This window comes from Opisthocomus hoazin, chromosome 14 (assembly GCF_030867145.1).
Source record: "Opisthocomus hoazin isolate bOpiHoa1 chromosome 14, bOpiHoa1.hap1, whole genome shotgun sequence".
NCBI lineage: Eukaryota > Metazoa > Chordata > Aves > Opisthocomiformes > Opisthocomidae > Opisthocomus > Opisthocomus hoazin.
The window spans coordinates 18,056,700-18,077,982 of NC_134427.1; the positions used below are offsets into that span (position 1 = coordinate 18,056,700).

Below are 21,283 nucleotides of genomic sequence, written 5' to 3' on the forward strand. Positions count from 1 at the left end.
TGTAATATGCTTTCTCTTACAGTGTTCAGACCCAGTGTCAGGGTCCCAAGACAAAATGCCCATGACAACTTTTCTAAGAGAAAGCAGGACTAATCACCACACCAGTTTTCCCGTGGTGGCCAGGAGGTCAGCGAGGGCTCGGCTCTCCCCCTTGCCTGCGCAAACTGACCCCCTCCGCCGGAGGCTCTCCCTCCATCCCTCACTCCAGCTGACGGGCAGGCACGGAGCGGGGCTGCGAAGGCCTCGCAGGGGGACCCTGCCATCATGTCCCCCACTGCCCGGCTCCCATCCAGAGGTGCCTCTTCACTGCAGGCACGTTGCGGAGGTCTGAGGGTACCATCACCAAGGAAATCCAAAGGCCTCAGCAGTTAACTTGAGTGTCTAGTGCTGCTCTTATGTCCAGCTTTCAGGCTATCCATCGGCACAGTGTTGGGAGTTGAAATTCATTCTTTAAATTGTCAATTCAGTGCATTCACCCGGCTGCGAACTGCCGTTAGAAGAGGGGCATTCACCATCCGGTCACCTTCTCCATCCAGGACAAACAAATGCCCAGGGACTGCTGAAGTGCAGGGTACAGGGTTAGGTCACATCACTCCGTTCTGTGCAACGGCTGAACATTGACATGTCCCGTTCTCCTGGACAGATGTCACCTAGGGAACGGAACTCACCCGGGGGGGCTGGAGCAGGCGGCTGGGGGAGATCTGGGAGGTCATAAAAAAGCTAAAGGGAGAGCAGCCATCTCCGGGCCTGGCTCCCCGCTGGGCTGCGAGCTTGTAGACCATGCCTCCTTGGTACTGGCTCCCTCAGAGGATCTTTACTCTTTAAAGAGGAAGCAACGGTGCTTTTGGAAACTACAGAACAAGTGGCAAGCTCAGGGCTGTCTTCCGCTTCTGAGAAAGCCCAATTATAAACCTGAAAGGCTGAAGGTTTGAAGGTGAGCTGAGGTGAAGAGCGCATCTGAGGAGCAGAAGGTTTTGTTGCGGCGCTGGGGGGGGTGAGCGGTGTGTTCCAGTTTCTGGGAAGGGATGGCACCTCCATCCGTCCCTCATCCCTCACGCACACTGAAGAGCCCTGGGCACACAGCAGGCCAGAATGTGGGGTGCCAGCGGGGCTAGAGCCGAGGGCCGCCCGCCCCAGCAGAAACAACGGCCAGATGTGTGATGCAAGCTGCAAAATCTCTTTCGATATGACGAAGCTGCTGAAACATCCACCCTGAAAGCCCAACCGAAGCAAAAAGAAATCCAGCCTGGTTACTCATGACCAGATAAACAATTCATATATAAATCTGATGAGGTTCTTCTAAATGCTGTTCTGAGGGAACGCACGCGGCAGAAGCCAACAGAGCAAACACCGCTGAAAGGACGGCACCTTCTGCCGTGCATCTCGAGGTCTGCAGAGGTTTTCCTGACACAGTTCCCAAAGGCCCGAGCCATGATCTGCCGTTCAGTGTGTACATGGATCTGTTTTCCCTTCAGCAAACGAGCAGGGCTGTGTGTCAGCGGTGTGGGGCCACAGCGCAGGGGAGCCGGGCTCGGGGCACCTCCAGCTGCTCTTGCCGGGACGCTCGGGGCTTCCCGCCCTCCTCCGGGCTCTGCCCTCTCTGATTCACTTCACGCTGTCAAGCTGAAGCATGCTCAGGGATTAGCAGTGAATGGAAAAGCTGCCAGTGAATCATTCCAGAGTTTTTTCTTCAGGGATGTGTGAAGGTTGGAGAGAAAAGTCTCTTCAGTCGCAGGCTCCTACTGCTTCCTCGAGAGTCTGATGCAGTTCAACAAGGGCAAATGCAGGGTCCTGCACCTGGGGAGGATCAATCCCATGCACCAGTACAGGCTTGGGGTGGACCTGCTGGAGAGCAGCTCTGCAGAGAGGGACCTGGGTGTGCTGGTGGATGACAGGCTGACCATGAGCCAGCAGTGTGCCCTGGCTGCCAAGAAGGCCAATGGGATCCTGGGGTGCATCAAGAGGAGTGTGGCCAGCAGGTCAAGGGAGGTTCTCCTTCCCCTCTACTCTGCCCTAGTGAGGCCCCATCTGAAGTACTGTGTCCAGTTCTGGGCTCCCCAGTTCAAGAAAGATGAGGAGCTACTGGACAGAATCCAGCGGAGGGCTATGAGGATGGTGAGGGGACTGGAGCATCTCTCCTATGAGGAGAGGCTGAGGGAGCTGGGCTTGTTCAGCCTGAAGAAGAGAAGGCTGAGAGGGGACCTTTTAAATGCCTACAAATATCTGCAGGGTGGGTGTCAGGAGGATGGGGCCAGACTCTTTCCAGTGGTGCCCAGCGACAGGACAAGGGGCAACGGGCACAAACTGAAGCACAGGAAGTTCCATCTGAACACGAGGAAGAACTTCTTCCCTCTGAGGGTGACGGAGCCCTGGAACAGACTGCCCAGGGAGGTTGTGGAGTCTCCTTCTCTGGAGATATTCAAGACCCGCCTGGACAAGGTCCTCTGCAGCCTGCTCTGGGTGACCCTGCTTCGGCAGGGGGGTTGGACTAGATGACCCACAGAAGTCCCTGCCAACCCCCAACATTATGTAATTCTGTGAGTCTCTTCAAGACTCCTTTTGAGAAGAAAAACCCACAGTGGATTGCTGTGGCGGGGAGGGTGTGAGGAGGAAGCAATACCGTATGTGACTGCTGTGGCACGCAGGCAGCTGTGATTGCTGGGGGTGTTTAGAGCCTTACCCACACTGCATCGCGGAGCAGTATTAGGCAGGATTTGATTTGTTTTCCAGCGCAGTTCGCAGGCTCACAGGAGAACCCTGCAGGCGGTGCTGCCTGGCAGGCCAGGAGCCGAGCTTCTCACCTGGGCAGCGCAGCCTGGGTGGCAGCCAGGGCACGGCCAGCACCAGGCCAGGATCTATCACCAGGGCAAGCGCGTCTTCTGTTTTACGCCATTTCCCTGTGAACAGATGGCTGTGCTGGCTGCAAACCATCCATTATATAAAAATCAAAAATCATGCCGCAGTGAAATAAAGCTACTCAGCTGTGTTGCTGAATGGATTTCAGACACTGACTATACAAGAAAAACAAAGATCATTTAATGTTAATAGCATACATTTTGCTCTCCAGCCATTGCAGAAAGGCAGTCTATCTGCAAGGGAAGTGCATACGCCAGTGTGATGGCATAAACAAGCCCATGTCTTCAGTATTTGTTCTAAAAATAATAAATTCCTGGTACCACCTAATAAGCTAGTTTCTTCAAGTACCAGTGCATGTATACTCAACAACAAACTATTGCTTCCAGCGCTTACTCCTGTATAATAAAACAATATGACTTTACCTATTTGAAAAAACGACTTCTGTATTTAAGTCTTGTTGACGAATACCCTATATAAGGCAGTCACTGCAAAACAAAATACAGATTTGTGGCTAAACTGTCCCAATTTCTTCATTATTAGAGCTGGATTCATTAATGCTCCTGTCACATCTTGCATGATGCTTCACATAATCTGTACTCCAAGAGCTTATTTTTAATCCTTTTCTGACGTACAGTGTAATGCAGAATCAAATCACACGCAGCACTTGAATTGTGCTTTAATCACTGAGGAACTCGGAGGGGAAACGTGCACACGCTGAGCCTAATGAATTGCACTGAGTGCAAGTAGGAACACTGCTCACTGCATGAGTGAGTAACAAAGGTCATTTTTCTTTGCACAGAGAGTGAGATGTAGTTTGTATTAGGCTCCCAGTCTGATTCTGTTATTTTTAAGGAACCGTAGCACTAAACTGTATGCCCAGCTGACACTGCCTCCGGGCACAAATGTGACCTACTGCACAAGTGACAGACTTACCTTGCTTGGGTATGAGATTTCTCACTAAACACTGATGTCTGAGTAGGGACAAATAAAGGGCGTAGTCTCGTTCTTTCACTCAGAGCTGAGCACCATCTGTTTCTGAGTAACACGCTTGTACTGAGGCACTGTTTTTAGTCATGTTTAGTCACTGGGACTGTCTTACATAGGACTAGGTTTTGTACCTGAACGCAAACCAGTAGCTCTTATGAACACCTACCTCCCGCAGATTTATGCGCAGACACCTTGGAACAATATTTACAACACTTAGAAGGTCTTTTAATCAGTACCATCTAAATACTGTTAACTAACATTAAAAATTAACTGCTGCTAGTGCAACCACACATGGCTACTAAGTATCATGACTAGAAAGACTCTGCAGAAAAAGTTTTGCTCTTTACAACTGTTTTCTGCACAAAACAGTACTTACTAGACGGGCTGAGTACAACCATGATAAACACATAAGGCTGACTATAGCCTGTCCTGGTACTTGCTCTCTGGAGTGATGTTGGTTGAAGGGTTATTCCCTTTGACAGATCTGCCTTAGCGCACATAGGTACAGGATTACAAATGCAAATAACACTTTGAAGACAAACTGCTCACTCCTGTGTGTCATTCTCATAGGTACAAATTCAAGCTACACATGACTATTGTACACCTGCTCTTTCAGTCTAGAAATATTGCCATTTCGATGTTAATTGAGCTCAGCTTATACTGCTAAAAATATGGATTAAAAGTAATACAGTAAACTCCCCATTCAGGTATTTTCTCTTCTTCCCCCCACCTCCCATCGCAGCCCAAACTTGCACTCTAAGAGACTCTTCCTGGGAACAAGTCCTTCCGAACACAGAAACACATCAATAAACAGCAGCTAGAGTGGTATGTTGCCCAGTTCTGAAAATTCTACTTTACACTTTTTGCTCAGCTACATACTTTGCAACTGAGCATGCTACATTGAAAACTTCTAATTAAACTCCTGAAGAATTTGTAAAAGAACATCTAAAACTACTGGTGAGTACTGATAAAAGAGAATGCCACCTTCTGCTGAAGAAAAACTGTATTTAGAAGGAACCTGCATTTCTCATAAAACTTTTAATAAGAAGTAGCGAATCAAATTGGTTAATTACCATTTTATGGTTGGCAAAAGGGCAAATTACATGCCATCCATTTCTAAACTTCTAAATGTCTCCGGTGCTTTTAATTAAAGCTGCCATCTAGAAACTACTAAAGCAATTTTATGCAATTAGTTATTTATAGGTTACCATAATACACCACTCAAAATATGATTCAAGTGATTTGCAGTCTGTTGCTTTGTGATCTTTGTCATCTTTACCTCATCACTGTCTCAGTACTAGCGGCAAAATATTCAACAGTTCTTTGTCAGCTGGAACACGACTTCAGTACCTGCACTTGAGTGTTGTTCTCTTTCGATGCCTAACAGCAGATTTGGAGCAAGCAGCGTTTTTAACTACTGACTGCGAATGAAAATGACCTGCTTCCAGTCTGAGACGTGATGACTGGGGTCATACTTACTGCTGACAAGGGTTAGCAGAAAAGTGAGTAACTTACGCACTCAGATGAGGGTTGGATGAAATTCTGGAAAACCTGCTGTCCAAAAAGTTTACCTTAAATGTTCTACAAGGGTTCCCAGACTTCAGAAATCATAGGTAGCTAAGACTACTGAAGAGAAAAATAAGGATTAAATCTTGCTAAATCAAAAATGGCATGAGATTAATTTTTTGCTGGTTCTAGGACACATACATGACAATGACTAGAAGGCTGCAAATCACCTTGGTTTGTCTATTTCTTACTTTATTTATTGCTAATGAAACATCTCACCCCATTCTGCTTTCCTTTTTTGAATTGTATGGAAGCTCTGAAAAGGTCTTGGGAGTCTACAGAATCGCAAAGATTGCTGAATAAATAGTATTGATCCTTATCTACGACAAAAGAGGGTCTTGTTTTCGTAAAGGGCTATATTAGGAATTTGGTCTGCATCCTACTGAAGGTAACAGGAATCTTTTAACTAAGCAAGAGCAGGCCCTAAACGGGCTACTGTCATTTAACAAATGTAAAGGTTTAATCTGAGCCGTTGTTCTTACAGCTTTATTTACTTTAGAAAGTATTGCTGCAGATGGTTAGCAACAAGACTGATTATTTCAGGATGTAAGCTACTGGGGCAAACACATTTTCAAAACCATGATTTTTTTTAGTACTATTTCCTTAGTAAAGTAATTTCAACCAAAATGAATAAAACTACACTGCAGAACTGATTTTTAATTAAAGCTTTCATTTGTGTTGCTCGTTCCTGGTCATGGGTCTGAGTGAAAAAGGCTCTCTGCTACAGCTGCGTACAAGGTAATTTTAGGCATGGCATTTAGAACTTAGTCCAACCTTCTACAGTTCCCTGGTGTTTACTTTCAGGTCACTGCACCACACCGATGTGCTCTGTACTCAGTGTGCAGTTTTTAATTTCTCGAGGCATTGCCTGCACACACTGCTTGCACAGACAGTGGGTGCATCTATCTTCTAGTTCTAGAGACCGGTCTGGACCCAGGAATCAAAAGGCAAACATTGCAGGACCTTAGATGCTTAAATCCTTGGATTTAGTGCTTGGGCTTCCAAATCTTGTAAATCACATCTGACGTTTAGGGTTCAGTCTTTGGAGGGACTTACTGTTTTCACAACAGTTACTCCGTTTGTGTTTCCCCCACAGCTGTCCAGCGTGAATGCTCCGAGGTGGTCACAAACACCAGGTAATGGAAACCCTATGTTAATCTAAGACACCCTCCTTAGTATACTGACTGGGAGACACTGTAGCTCAGCAAAAATGCTGTAACGATGTCTCAGCCTCTCACTGCCTCTGCCAATTAAGCTTGGAAAGTCGAATCTCTTCACATGTCTAAAGCCCACTGATTTCAGAAGGGCAGGGGAGGCAAGCGTTTAATGCCTTTGATCCAGGCATTGGCTTTGCAGTGCTAAGTAGAACAACTCCCAGGTACTTCTATTAATTTTAGTGCGTCTTACTGCTCCAATACTCAATGACTAATCTAATTAAAATCAGGACACTGTCCCTTAGTGCCTTATTATAAATACTCATCCAGATTGTTTAAAAGGTAGTGCTGGTGACTAGGTGTGTCACAAATACATTTTATCAAAAAATCCCCAGACCCACCAAACAGCATTCCCCACCCCAAAATTAAAATCTGTCACTTGGTAAAGTTCAAGTCATTGGAATTCAGGCAATGATTAATATCTTGTATAGTTACTTCTTCATTTTCAATATCTTCTTGTGTAATAAATGCGTTCAGCTTGTCACAGATCTTGTTTTATGTGTCCACCTTGTATCATTTCACATTCTGCTTAAGTACTTGGTCATCTATTACATGACTCATTAGTCTGAGATCTCTACAGAACTAAAGAAAGTTCCAGTAAAAATAATATATTGAAGTTCAAATTTCAACTGTATCACCCATGCATGTTCAAAAGCATCTTTCAAAGTCAGCGCAACATACAATAGTGCAAGATTAATCTTCACTAAGCCCCATCTCTAGTCCTTCACAGAGACGTGCAAATAGAGTGAACAAAGCTGCACGTGTTTGTTACCCGCAAAAGAAAAGTTATGGAAAGCAGATCAAATCATAACTGATTAGTGTGACTTCATGACGTTTTCCTGTATGGCATTCAATTCCTGGTCACTAGGCAAAGGCAGTCTTGCCAAATAAAAATGATGAGACATAAAAGTTGATGAAAGCTTTAAATCATTAAAAAAAATAATCTAGGACTCTCCCCAAACCTTCCTCCATGCCCACTGAAGCAGAAAAATTGTTACGAGTTCAAAAAAGTTGAAACACCATTTGAAGCAGCTTTCAGTCAGAGAAGTAAATAAGAAAGAGTATTTGAATTTCCACTTCTTTACATACTTCTGAGGAAGTTACCAAACAGGATTAAGTTTCACAAGTGCTACACAGTAGGTTTTTCTTATCAATATTGCAATTGGATAAACTGAGTCATACAGATAAGCCCTTATTCAGATTCACACGTGGCCAGTAGCAAAAACGAGAATACAACTTTTGAGCTGGAACTAACCGAGGTCAGATGGCCACTAAATGGAGTTCTTTCTCAGATACTACCTTTCTACCAAGAGGTAAATTTATTTTTCATTTATAGCAGGAAAAAAGGAATACTCAGGACAAAAATAATGCCGCATATGAAAAAAAAAAAAAAAAAGAGTCAAAAGTTTTTCTATATCAGCTTATAAAATAAAGGCTATTCTTGTCTGGTCACTGAGTAATGCAAATGATTATATTTAATAATCTCTTGGCAATTACTCTGTCTTTATCTGCATCATCAGGTACTGCAAAAATCTCAGAGATGAGAAATTCGAAGCGATTCATTTACTTCTGTGGTCAAATACTATATAACATTGCGTGGTGTTGTGTTCAAAAAGATAAAGATAACATGTTGGTGATTCTGTGGACTCACCAAAATTTTTGTCAGTGTTTCTTGCCCCCTAGAAAAAATATTTTTGCGTATACTGTTTCAATGCTATTTCAGTAGAAACGTGACATCTTCTGACTTGACAGTTATTCCAATAACAAGCAAAACAACGGATCCAAAAGAATCTCTGAAACTGTATTTAAGTATGCGAGACTTCTAGGTTTCTTAATAAGTAACAGACCTATGGGTACCAGGCAAGCACTTCCTACTACTTTCCAAGGTTATTTAACCTCTTACAATTTAGAGGAAAACAAGGACATGCACTTACAAGGCATTATGATAAGACACAGCCAACTGTTCACACTGTGCTAGTGACCACAGGTCGATGCTGCGTTTTGCTAGGCCCTGTATAAACAGGGAATTGGCAGGCCATAGTTCCTTGAGATTAAAATGCCAAACTTAACAAATCCGACTATTTCAAACTGATGTAATTTAGAGTAGATGCATAAACCGAAAGCAGCTGGGAGCCATGACCCGCATTTGCCAATATATAAGCCATTGCCTGCTAACAGTTAATTTTTTAATATTTGCTGGCTGCCCCAGAGCTCATGAATTGTACTTTTATTCCTCTCGATTTCTTTATAAGTAGAACCTTCTGTTAAGGAAGCCAGCTATGCATGGGTATTTTTAAAGTAAATAGCATATTACAAATTTTTACCAAGCGCAATAAGAAGATAAGATGGAACAACTAATTGTATTGCAATTAGCTATATTAAATTGTAATTGGCAATAAAACATTGATCATTTTCCTGCTTAAGGTTCTGAAAATCTTTGTTTTCTACTATTTTTAGAATTGATTCATTACATTAATTGGCTGACTGAAGATTAACATTTATTTGTACTTACCTCACACTTGCCTTCTATCATTAAAGACATGTTAAAGTCACTCTATAATTACAATGTGTCTCCTGCTAAGCCTTAAAACAGGATTATTTGCTTGTCTTGGAGACGTTTCTGTCTGGATATACTTTCTAATTTCCTACTGATACATAGACTTCCTTTATTAGCTCACGAAAAATAATCAAAGCCCTTCTTTACAGCTAGTCATTAGGAGGGAGCGGAGTGCTGCTGGGGGAGCACGCTAAAAGCCCGCTCGGGGCTCTGCCAGGCGAGTTGCTGAGTACCCTTTGTTCCAGGGATTTCAGTGGGCGTTGAGGGTGTTCAGCTGCTTTAGAGCACCAAATCCAGAGACTTTATCATGGGGATTAATTGTGGCGCTGGTGGGGATTCAAGGCTTCACAGGCGTTTTGTCTGTGACAATACGGGATGTGGTCTGACAGGGAGGCTGCCGCAAAACACTTCTGCCACGTGCGGTAGGCGAGATGCTCACCTTTCGCAAAGTGCATTTAATGAGGAAAGACACATCAGAGTTCCAAATAAACTTGATTTTACTGGCTGTCTGATTGGAACCGCCCTGATTTAATGAGTATGAGTAAGCTCCATTAACATTACAAGAACCACCTGAATGCGTAAAATATAAAAATTTGACTTTGCAACCATATTATTTGCTTAAAAGTTAAACATAATTAAACACTGCCACCTTGCAAGAGAAAGGTAACAAAAGAGGAGTGTTGCCACAGAACGAAAGGGTATTTCAGAAGATGCTAGCTGGAGCTTGCAGCTCATGCTACTGCCTCATAAAGGACTGGTTGTATTAAAAACATGAGTGAGCTTTATGACATGATTTGGCTTGCTTATAGTTAATTAAATCATCACTTCAGATCCATTTCTGTACATTGAGATGCATCTGAGTTTCTAAATAATGGAAGGAAATAATAGATGATCAACACCAAGTACCTCAGACACACTCTTTTCTTACCTCTTGGGCTGTTGAGAGATGCCTCGGACGCCTTTCCGCCATCTCCACAGTGACTCTGGTCAAATGGAAGGCACTGATCACCCGTTCCTGCCACTACATCTGCGTTTTTGGCCAGGTCCTTTGTTTCAACGAGTGATTTTGCTTTGTAGACTTTTCTGGTGTTGGTATCTGATAAGTAAAGGGATTCTGACACTGGATCAACGGCCAAGTAATATTTATGTGCAGGGCTGGTACTAAAACAGAAGAGAAGAGCATCAAAGTTAAATTGTTTTTCTTTTTAATCTCTGTTAATGGAAGCATAATACTTCTGAAGACATCCGTTCAATGATTTGGTGATGACAGAGGCATAAGTGAGACCAGCTTCAGTGCAGCTCAGGCAAGCACCACTGCTGAGCAGGAAGGAACCAGTACCAGCTGCAGAGCCCGACCAGCCAGCTTCCTACCAGGCAGAGAGCTTATGCAGAGTGGTATTGGTGGGAGTTAGTCTGTCCATTACTACCAAGCCACCCGCTATAAAGCTAACTGGAGTGACTTCAGCTTAGTTATAATTATTACTATCAAAAGCAAGGTCATTTTTCTACACCTGCTAAGTCCTAGTGCTCTTCGCTCTGAAAACAAACCTATGACTTGCAGCAAAGTGAATCACAGACTGTTCTGCATGGGCACAAATACCCACTCTTGGTTATTTTTATCTGTTTCCAAACCTTAGGAAATATGAAGGTGTGAAATATGGTGCCTTAATTCATGAGGACTGTATTGTCAGGAGCAAGGCAGAAGGCCAAGTACTGTCAGTGCAACTAGGCATGAATTAATGCACCGTAATTCATGCACTGAAGGGCCTTATTGAGATTATAAAACGTTATTTAAAAAAATATTTACATATGTTAATTAAATGGTGAGGATCATAAATTCTAATCACAGAACTGGGCTGCATCTTGTTAACCAGTAAGACTTTTTGTTTCTCTTTGACAGGAAAGTGAATTTCCAGTTTGAGGAAATGGTCTAAGCACATGGCACACCACGCCAGTGTCCTGAGCCTGGTGAGACTGCAGTGTAGTCCTGACTAGAAAATAAAATCAAAATCCAGATAGGTGTAGACCCCTTAAATCTCTGAAATGGTGGGAGACAGGCACAGCGCAAGTGGTGGCCAATGCCTGGCAGAGTGTTCAGGTGCTCAGACAGTATTTTTACCACTACCATGTTTCTCCGGGGAGAGGAGGAGACTCCTGACGGGCAGCTGGGCTAGACACTGACCTGCCCACCTCTCCTGTAACTCTACATGGGACCTTCCTATCTGCTCTGCAGATCAAAAAGATTGTCAAATTACTTTTTTTTTTGTTTGTTTGTTAAAGAGACTTTTTATTAACATTGGCGCAATTAACTAACACTTAAGATTGCTGCAACAAAGTTAGGAAATGAGTTGCTCCTCTTGGCTTTGTCAGTTCTGTTTGTGGTGGGGCTCACAACGCTCAGCGTACAGCTCCTTCTGCAGGGCCGGGTTTTCATGCCACAACAAACCAGGACAGGAAGAATCTAGATAAAACAGAACTGAAGAACCAGCAAAGGCTCTAGCACAGATTTGTGATGTCTGAGAAGATACTGACTTATTTCACTGACTCCATTTCAGGTTGATGCAGCCTCTTTAAATATGAAGTTTTTGCTTGGCTGAGGCAGATATTAAGCTTTACTAATCATCTATTAGACAGTTCTACCTTCTACTTTATTGAGCAATGTTGCAAAATAATGTAAAAATTACTTACCAATACCTTTTATTTTAGCAAACTACAGACTACCCCATATATTGCTAAGAAACTTCTAACAGATGATCAGTTGAATCTAATTTCCATTTATAAGTAATAAGGCTAATGCTGTACCATGATAAATGTGATATAGCTTGGGTCTATTTATCTCAGTTCTCATTCTCCATCCCAAAAGGGACAGAAACTACTCGGCATCTCTGAGGATTGGGCCGCAAGGTAGACTAGCTTAAAGCTGACCTTAGTCACAAATGTCTATAAAAAACAGAAGTGGGAAATACAAAGAAAGAGGTACTCCCACGGTCAGGAGGAAACCCAGCCCAAGGAAACACAGGGAATGAGAGGACAGTGGTTTGATGGAAGATGAGCAAGAACTTGAGCTAAAAGCAATTCATGCCAAATTATGTACCACCAGTATTATAAAATTGTGTTTGTTGAAAACATGAAGAATCATTTGTGCTCTCTGGAGTGAGCTCAGAAGAGACTGGCCAGCCAAAAGATGGCTTTTTAATAAAATACTTCCGTGGAAAAAGTTGCAAGGAGAATTTTTTATGTTGAATAAACATAGTGCTCATCATGCAGAAACTGCAGAGACTCAGGGGTCATTATATACTCTCCTTGTAGACACATTTTCTGTCATCCTTGTCGTTACAATTAATAGATAGGCTGTTAGAAAACTCTTGATGTTTATGCTTAAAACGTTGAATAATAAAATGTTTAAATTTAAAGAGTATTAGTAAAAAATGGAACAAAATAAAATACTATCTTTGCAGAAGGTCGCAATCAAATCTAAATCTGAGTTTATTTAAACTAGCCTATTAGAAACCATATCAAGTACACTAGGATTTACAATGAATCTTCCCACAAAATGTTATCGCTGTCCTGTAGTAAAATTTTTCCCTGTAACCTCAAAGCTTAGTTTCCATTTTTGCCAGTTATTAAAACAGCTTTGTCATTTCTTATTAAAATCTTGATGACAAGAAAAACAAATGGGATAAGTTGTTTTTAAAGTCAAAAATAAGATCAGTGGCCTTCTCTGTTCACTGGTCTCCAAACTCTACGCCTTTTTACACAGTATTTGCTTTGTCCCAGTAAAAAGAACCCCTTCTTCCCTGCTCTTCTGGAGACTAGGAGTTGTGTTGAGGAACAGGATTTTGAAGCCTTTTGCTGCTTGGACTGTCACGAGCCTCTGATACCTTTCAGCTCCTGCTTCCACATGTTTCGTTGAGCATCCTGGAAATTTCCACCATGACATTCGCCTTTGCAGCCTCAGGAGAATGGCATACAGCAGGACTGCTGAGTACTCCCCCATAACCTCAAAGACTACATTAACTTCAAGTGATTTCCTCCAGTTTTCCACAGATTTCACTCAGACAGAATACTGGCAGAGGCCATTACTACTGTAATTAATATGGCTGGGGTACTCCAGTAATGTCACAACTTGATTCAATTAATGTTTAAGATCAACTTGATTTAATTAGGGTTTAGGCTCATCTCAAGAAATCAGTATTAGAAAGCAGGTATTAAAAAAAATTTTACTTTACAAAACACACCTCTGAATTTAAAACCCGATTCATGCTCTGAATGCATTACAGAGTAAATAAGTTCAATTTGCTGCTTTTCTTTAGTTTGCAAAAACACTGGTCAGTTTGGCCTGAAGGCAAATGGAAACAAACCTTCAGTTAAAAACCAGAACTCTGCACTTACCAGCTAGGAACTATTCTTTAAGTTTTTATTGTAAAATATATGAGCCGTGGCATCATCTGTAAGTAGGCTGGCAAATAATCTATAGCATTCAGTAGCATTCTCGTGGCTGAAGTGAGTAATTCCAACCTGCAAACACGCATTTAGTCCGCGTTCCGCTTCCTACTACGCCCTGAAGTTATCAGCTTAGGTTGCACCAGTGCTGGTTTATCCATCTCCTTTACGTACCGGAGTGCTAAGCAGTGTGTTTCTCAGGACACAGAGTGCCTTGCTACCTCCTTCTAGCCCGCAACGTCATTTCTGCAGCTGGATTGTTACAACCAACTCCCTCACCGTCTGTCGCAGAAGCCTAATGTGTAACGTTCATTCTTTTAAAGAAATCCCTACATTGCAATGCCAAAATGCTAAGTGGAAAGGGGGGAAGCCTTTTGCTTTAGCTGGAGAGAGCTGTGGCACAGCGTGCTCAGTGCTGGGGCCTGCCATGCACTCTCTGTAACCACGGCAGACTTAAAGCTGCTAGTATGCTAGAATTACTAGAGCACAGTCCTCTTCTGTGACTCTGAAGCCTTTTTGGTTATTAATTTGTTGCTAAAAATCCAGTCTTCTTGACTAGCTATATCTATGGTCACTCAAACACTATGTGAAATGCGAATGACAACTATGAAATGCATTCCCAGCTTTGAGGTTTAAACTTCTCCATCTCTGCTTGGTCATCGGCAAACTGATTTTTAGAGGCAGACTTCATTTCTTCCAAGGGAAAAAATCAAACCTACTTTACAATAAACAAATGTAAATTTGATTCACATTTGTATATGGTTGTTTCTCTACATCCAGACTTTCTAAAAAGACTTTTGTAAGGCTGTTTCTTGCACATGATTCACATATTACTGTTACTGTGCTTTACCTACCTGTGTCTTGTGTCTCTATTCCTAGTAGGACAGATGGGTTCAGGTTTTCAAAAAAAAAGAAAGAAAAAAAAATAGACAAGAAATATTAGTCCTCAACAAAACTGAATTCTTTACGTAATTGCTCAGAGCGGTAACCCAATAACTAAACATTGTCTATCCCGTTACTCAGTATTATTTCTCTCTCTCAAACCGCCCGCACACTGCCAAGTTAATTCTGAACAATCAGCACACAACATCGTCACCAGCTAGCTGGAGATTCATGGGTGTTATATAAGAGAAATTGAGTGTATCGGTGTCTGAAATCTTTCCTGCCTTCCCCTCTGGCCCTGAAAGGGAGTGGGAAACTGGAGTCGTAATTAAAGGGGAGTCGCTAACGGTGGCACAGGCCCAGCCCAAGCCATGTCAGCCTGTGATACCAGGTTTGCTCTTGTCTGCTTAAACTCCAGCCATATCCTCTTTTACAGATGAGGATAACAATTTATTAACTTTAAACATGATCAGGACATCTTCAGCCATAGTGCTGTGACCTAACACAATACTGCACATACTTGCTACTGAATTATGGGGTTTTCTCCAAAAATACACTTTATAGAATATTTTAACTTTTTTGAGAAAATGCACAAAAAAATCTCACAGGAAGAAAATAAACTCTTTTAACTCTGCACTTTATAGAAATTCGTTATGCCAAAGCTGTTCTAAAGGCCACTTTAGCTGCCCTTTTTAAGTGATGACTTTAACGTGAGCGCAAGTTTTCTGCTGAGTTTGTTCGACAGTTGATGAGACACACGCTCACCAGGCAACTAAACTTGGCTGCTTCGTTAAGTCCCAAGTGAACAAAGGCTCACTGTAGTTTTCATACACACATCACAGCCAGCACAATGAACACTAGTCAGGGGAAGCTGATTATTTTTTTTACCTTAATTCTAATATACCAATTGAGTTTCCAGAGGGAAAGATCCGCCTGACAAAATTGAAGTCGCCGATATACACACTACCATCGGGCCCAGAAGCAAGAGCAACCGGGGCGAAGAGTTTGCTGTTGAGCGCAAGGCCGTTGCAGTTGGAGCAAGAGACGCTTCTCTGGTGTCCGTTGCCCATCACGGTTGAGATGACTGGCGGCTGCTGGGAAATGAACATGTTTTCACCATTTCCTTTGTGCACAATTCCTAAGGGGAGAGTGGGCAGAAAACAGAGACAAAATAAAGCAAAGGTATAGCGTTTAAATGATTCCGCAGCTTTGGATTATGAAATCCTCTAGAAAATCAGATTATCGAAATAGCAACAAATGTTGGATCTTTTAAACACTGTCACAGGGTTCCACTAATCTCTTCCAATTTTGTTCAGTCCCAAGCTTCATCATCACCACTTTGTCAATTAGTGGTTAGTGGCTATTTTAACCGCCAATATCATGAGGAGAACTCATGGTTGGTTAATGCTCTAACAAACTGACTGTTAATTGCAGTGCGATCTGATTTCTTGGGGATTGCTACTTTAATATTCATTTTATTCATAAATTTTTATTAGGTGGCAGAGGAATTTCTTAGGCAGTTTGAATATTTAATTAAAGGAGATTAATAGCAGGACTACCACGCATCTTGCACAAAAGAGCACTGAGTGGCAGTACAAAATCAATATTCAAATTTAAATGTGAGTCCTTCATGGTATATAAAAATGGTGCCAAGTGCAGCAAAGCCAAGTTAAGTCAAGGAGTAATTCTGAGGCAGAAAGGAATTTCTTAGCAGGAAGAATATATTAAGTTCTGCCATAAAAGTTTAAAACAACTTCCCAGTGTGTCAGTATTTTAGCACTGCTCTGCAACGTACGTTGTTGAAAGTTTCCCAATTACTAGGCTGGTGATACTAGAACCAGTACCAATATGTATTTTATCAAGCTGATAGCTGTAGCGTTTGTTTTAAATAACACTGTGGTAATGTGGTTAATAAGCACCTTTAAAATGACATGTTACTGTAATATTTGGGCTATTTCTGAATGGAAGATAGGTATTCTTTTAGACCACAGTCCAAAATCTCTTATTTCCCTTGGAAAATCCAAAACTTCACCAGAAAAGTGGCAAGATTAAAGGAATAAATACAAGGGAATATACCTTCTGGGGGACTCTTACACTGGGAAATGAGCATATTCGAGATACTGCAGGCAGTACTTGTAGAGACACATCCGCGTTTTCCCAAAGCATGGCAAATGCATTCATGTACTGGCTCTACCAACTTTTGCTGAACTATTTTTTTGCAGCTTTCAGGTTAAGTCTGAATCTAAAATTCTCCTTGAAAATTACTGTGTTGCATAGCTATTTTGAAGGAAATTATATTTTTAGAAAATTATTTCTGAACAGCAGAGCACAGAATACATATTTGTTTGAACACTGGCTTAAGAAGAGCATCTTGGAAATATGCCAGTAAAATTAATGGCAATATCCTCCCTTACACACTGAACAAAACTACTACTAAATGAAGATGCTGCCCTTAGTCTGAAATTAACAATGTAGAGGTAGTATTTCCACTGCCTCATACGAATGCCAGTAAATAATTAGGGCTCTGGAGAATATGTTTTGCTGTCAATAAATGCAAGCATGGGCTTAATTTCAGGCTTTTGAGATGCTGCTTTAATTTTAGTTGGTGCTGTGTTGCACTGGGGCTGAAATTACTGTAAAGCATAAAGTCTTTGTAGAATTACTCCTCCTTCCCCAAGATAAATAAAAATGGAATCAATACACTTGCCCATCAGAAGAAAAATCTAATTCAAAGAATACTCTGAAAAATCGGTTAATAGTACATTCATTTGTATGCATGAGATATAGGTGTCTTTAAAAGGACTCTATACAGGAACTAGTATTTATGGTATGTGTCCACTTCTTGATTATGAGAAACGCCCTGAAGATCTTCCAAACTGACCAAAACCTTTGTGTTAGAAAACAATAAACTCTAATCACGTCACGAATTAGAAGTAATCAAACCTCTAAACTGGAGGAAACAAAAAAGGGGGAAAAGAACAGTTTTGTATAGCTGAGAACAGGATGTGATCCTTTGTTAACCTGACAGTCATATTGATGCAAAACCATACATGTTTAAAAAACTTGAGTTTCCAGTGACAATCACATTGGAACAATATATTTTATTTCACATCTATGCTGCTGGAGTCAACATCTATTTTTTTTTTTTTTAAATACATTTGGCAATAGAACACAGTTTTTACTTGCTATGGTTTCTGCATGTCGACACTTGTACCTCCACATCTTAGACTGTGCTATGAAGCGCAATCCTGTAAAATTGCATCTATTTATTTTTACAACTTCTCTGTTGTACTTCATTTATTTTGTAACATCTCTAAAATGAGCAGCCTTTCTTGGGGGGAGGTAAGCATGTCCACCCTGTCTCTGAGGAGGAACGTTGTGCACAGCAGCAGACCTGCTGGAAGACAAGGCTTAGTGGCTGGAGTTAGATTCCAGCTCTTCCGGACAAGTTAACTAACCAAGCAAAGAGCTCCTAGTTTTAGTTTGAAAAGAAAATTGTAATTTGCAGTAGAGAATTTTTGAAAAGACATTTATGCTATATTCCACTTCTATTTGTGTAGTTAATCCAGTGACAGTGTTTCAAAAACCAATGCAAGTTTCACGCTTCTAAAAAGAGCAGCTCTGCATACATACAGAGGGAGTGCTCTAATTAAAAGTGAAAAATCTCAATATATTCATACTTGAGAAGGCTACTCATGCTTTTCATTTCACTCACAGTGGCATGGAGGTAAGTCTGAAATGTATAATTCTAAGTTTGACTCACATTCTTGTCCTTATTTAAAGTATGTTTTACATATCTGAAATGGAAGAGCAGTTCACCATTTTCTAGATAAGACCAGAAGCACACTTGTTATTTTTACCCTTTTGTTGAACACAGTTCGTTATTTGGTTTTGTTGCTTTAATCAAAGCCTACAGGCAGCTCTGTTAGCTGTGCACTAGCTATGGTATGGTCACTGTTTTCCTGCTCTTAACCGCTTTTCCAGTTCCTCTATATGAGCCCGGTGTGCACGCCCGGTGTGCAGCTGCAACATCACCACGCTCTGGCTGGGCTTTGCCATCCTCCCTGGGATGCTCTCACATGCAGACTGCAAACAGAAGAGACCCACGAGTCCGAGTCAGACGTGCTCACGCCCTCCCCTCCCCAGACTGGGTGTCTGTTCTGAGCAACGGGTAAAGAAGTGTAGCAGCTTCCCCCTGACTTCAGCCTTCATCATGCCCAGCGCAGCGGGAACATGAGAGGAGGAGGAGGAGGAGCAGGTAAAAGCAGATGCCGGTTCCCCATCCTTGCTGTCAGGCTGGGGCAGCAGGCACAGCCCGGATGATTTTGGAGGCGGTGGCACACGGCTGACAGGTCGGTGCTCTCTGCCGTTCTCTGCCACACAGCTGAGACAGGGCCAGGGAGCGACTTCTCATCTACCCCGCGCTCAGGAAAGCAATGATTTAGCCCTGCTCTCATTATAATTGTATACTTTACAAAATCTCAGAACATAGTAGTGCCTATGGGGTGAATTATAGTAGTGACCACTGCAGTTAGCAGATAGTCATATAAATTGGAGTTACTGCCAGCAATTTAGTCTTGAAATTAAACTATGCAAGTGGTAAATTGGCACTAAGGAGTAGACTATGGGGCTCACAGTTGGGGGCTGAGCCGACTGAGGTCAGATTTCTCTTTGTGTTAAATGTCAATAGCTGGCATTTAAAAGAGACAATCTATACAAACCAATAAGACAGGGTATGAAAGAACCGCTGTTTAAAATGTCAAACTATTTTAAATCAAAACAGAAATCCAGATAATTTACAAACTAAATCTGACCTTTTGTATTTGGAATATTTATACTGTAGCTGCGCATTCAACAACAGAACTTGTAAAAACCTGACAGCCATGCATCTGTGCATGAATCTTCATTAACAGAAGTTTGCAGATGGAAATAGATTTTAGTGGACAGACTCTCAGCTGGAGCAAATTGAGAGAACTTTACCGAATCCAATACTCTCCTGATTTATAAGTGCTAAAATCTGACCCCAAGTTTCTCTTCCCCCAGACAGCGAGATATCTGTTTATTGGCGAAACTATATTTTTCCAATTACCATAATTTATCTACAAGTATTGTTTTAATAATTTAACTCTACTAATTCCTGATTATAGATGTTACGGGAGGAAAAGAAAACCCCCAGGAATAAAACAAAAGCAATGAGAAACCAGATTCAAGTCTCCATACTTGAAGAATCTCTGTGCAGGGTTAATGTTATGACATCAGAAGCATTTCCAGTTTTTTTTAATTTAATTTTATTTAATTCATAAGGTGCTGGACTGCTTGTCCTGAAGAGCAATTTACTGTGCTTCGCCACAGAGTGGGCAGCGAAAAAGCTTCTGCATAGTGGCCTGGCAGCGGGGTTTCGGAAGCGCTACCTCTCCCTCAGCCAGTCTGTCTTCCCGCACGGTTGGTCTCCCTGGTGCTGGGATGCTACCAACCGACGTTTGCCACGGGATCAATCAGGGCTGTAGCCACTTCACTGAGAACGTAAGACACCATAAACTGAGCTAAAAGGGGGTAACTATACCAACAGCGTGAGAACGAACCTCATTTAGTATGCCCTTGTTCCATCCCAATGACCAAAACGTGTCAGTGATCATGAGCGTTAATGATATTAGTGTTTAATATCTGGGAGCCGGAACATTAAAAATATCCTTTGAGATAGCATTTACAGTTCAGTTCTCAATAAATGAGGGTGTACATTCAAACAAAGAGGATTACACATTAGGAAGTGTAATGCTTAAAATCTGAACAATTAATTCCTTTAAAATTCGTATTCCTCTTCTGCACGACCAGTTAATAAAGGCAGGACTTACCACTTTGTGGATTTAATACATGGTGTTTGTTTATAGACCAGCCTCCCAGATTTGAAGCATCCATTTCAAAGCCTTGAAGGATTACCATTCTCTTCTCCCACAGAATAAAATCAGGACATGTTTCATATTCATATCCCACCGACACTGCAAACAAATAATTAAAGATCTATCAGTCTATCTCCTCCCCTGTGAACGAACAACCAGGTAATTCTTCACTCCCGGTTTATGATATTCATCTGTCAAGTAATGATGCCATCAGTTTTCCTCTGCCTGATGCTATGCTTGAATGGCATTTTTTTTAAAAAGGGTTTTAAGAGATTAGTACGTTATTACAGCTATAGTTACTCCTGTTTCAAAGCACTAAGTTTCTGTTGTATCAGTTATAGATTTCTTAAGAGTATAAACCTGCTCCAACGACCCCTGACTTGTTTACTGCATTTCTGCTAATTACCTGAAGAACAGCTTAAATAGCAAAAAATCCATGTTAAAACAAACTGGTTTTAATTTGTTTGCTAATTGTAAAAACTGTAGTCAGGCAGAAATAGATTGCCAAGCTGAAAATTACATCTATCTTAACAGGCTTGCACATCACATGGCTCCCCTCTACAGCTGGCCAAAATACCCACCGAAAATCTTGAATTTCTCTAAGCATGGTGTTTTTTTTGGGCACTCAAACTGACCAAAACCCCCTCCCTTTAGCACTTCAGTAAAACAAAAACAACTCCTCAAAATTTAATTTTGGTATCTCTAATACACCAACTTTAAAAAAAAAAAAGTTGTCTCCTCTAGTTCACCTTTTTAGATTTCAGTGCAACTCATTCATAAAGAATGAACATTATTTTGACACCAAATCCCAAAATCTGATCTAGGAAATATTGAGATAGTTCAGCCTTTTCAAAATAAAAATGTCTCCAAAAATAATACAC

General features: G+C 41.6%; 1 protein-coding gene across 5 annotated transcripts in view; it reads right to left on the minus strand.

Annotated features, from left to right (window-relative positions):
* The window catches only part of TENM1 (teneurin transmembrane protein 1), a 1,260,898-nt gene that overhangs the window by 47,835 nt on the left and 1,191,780 nt on the right, over positions 1-21,283 (minus strand). For all 5 annotated transcript variants that reach the window (XM_075435330.1, XM_075435332.1, XM_075435331.1 and 2 more), the window contains 4 exons: positions 20,358-20,501; positions 15,394-15,643; positions 14,478-14,498; positions 10,109-10,341 (listed from right to left, as the gene is read on the minus strand). In XM_075435330.1, coding sequence (XP_075291445.1) covers positions 10,109-10,341; positions 14,478-14,498; positions 15,394-15,643; positions 20,358-20,501 — 648 coding nt within the window. The remainder of the gene's footprint in view (positions 1-10,108; positions 10,342-14,477; positions 14,499-15,393; positions 15,644-20,357; positions 20,502-21,283) is intronic.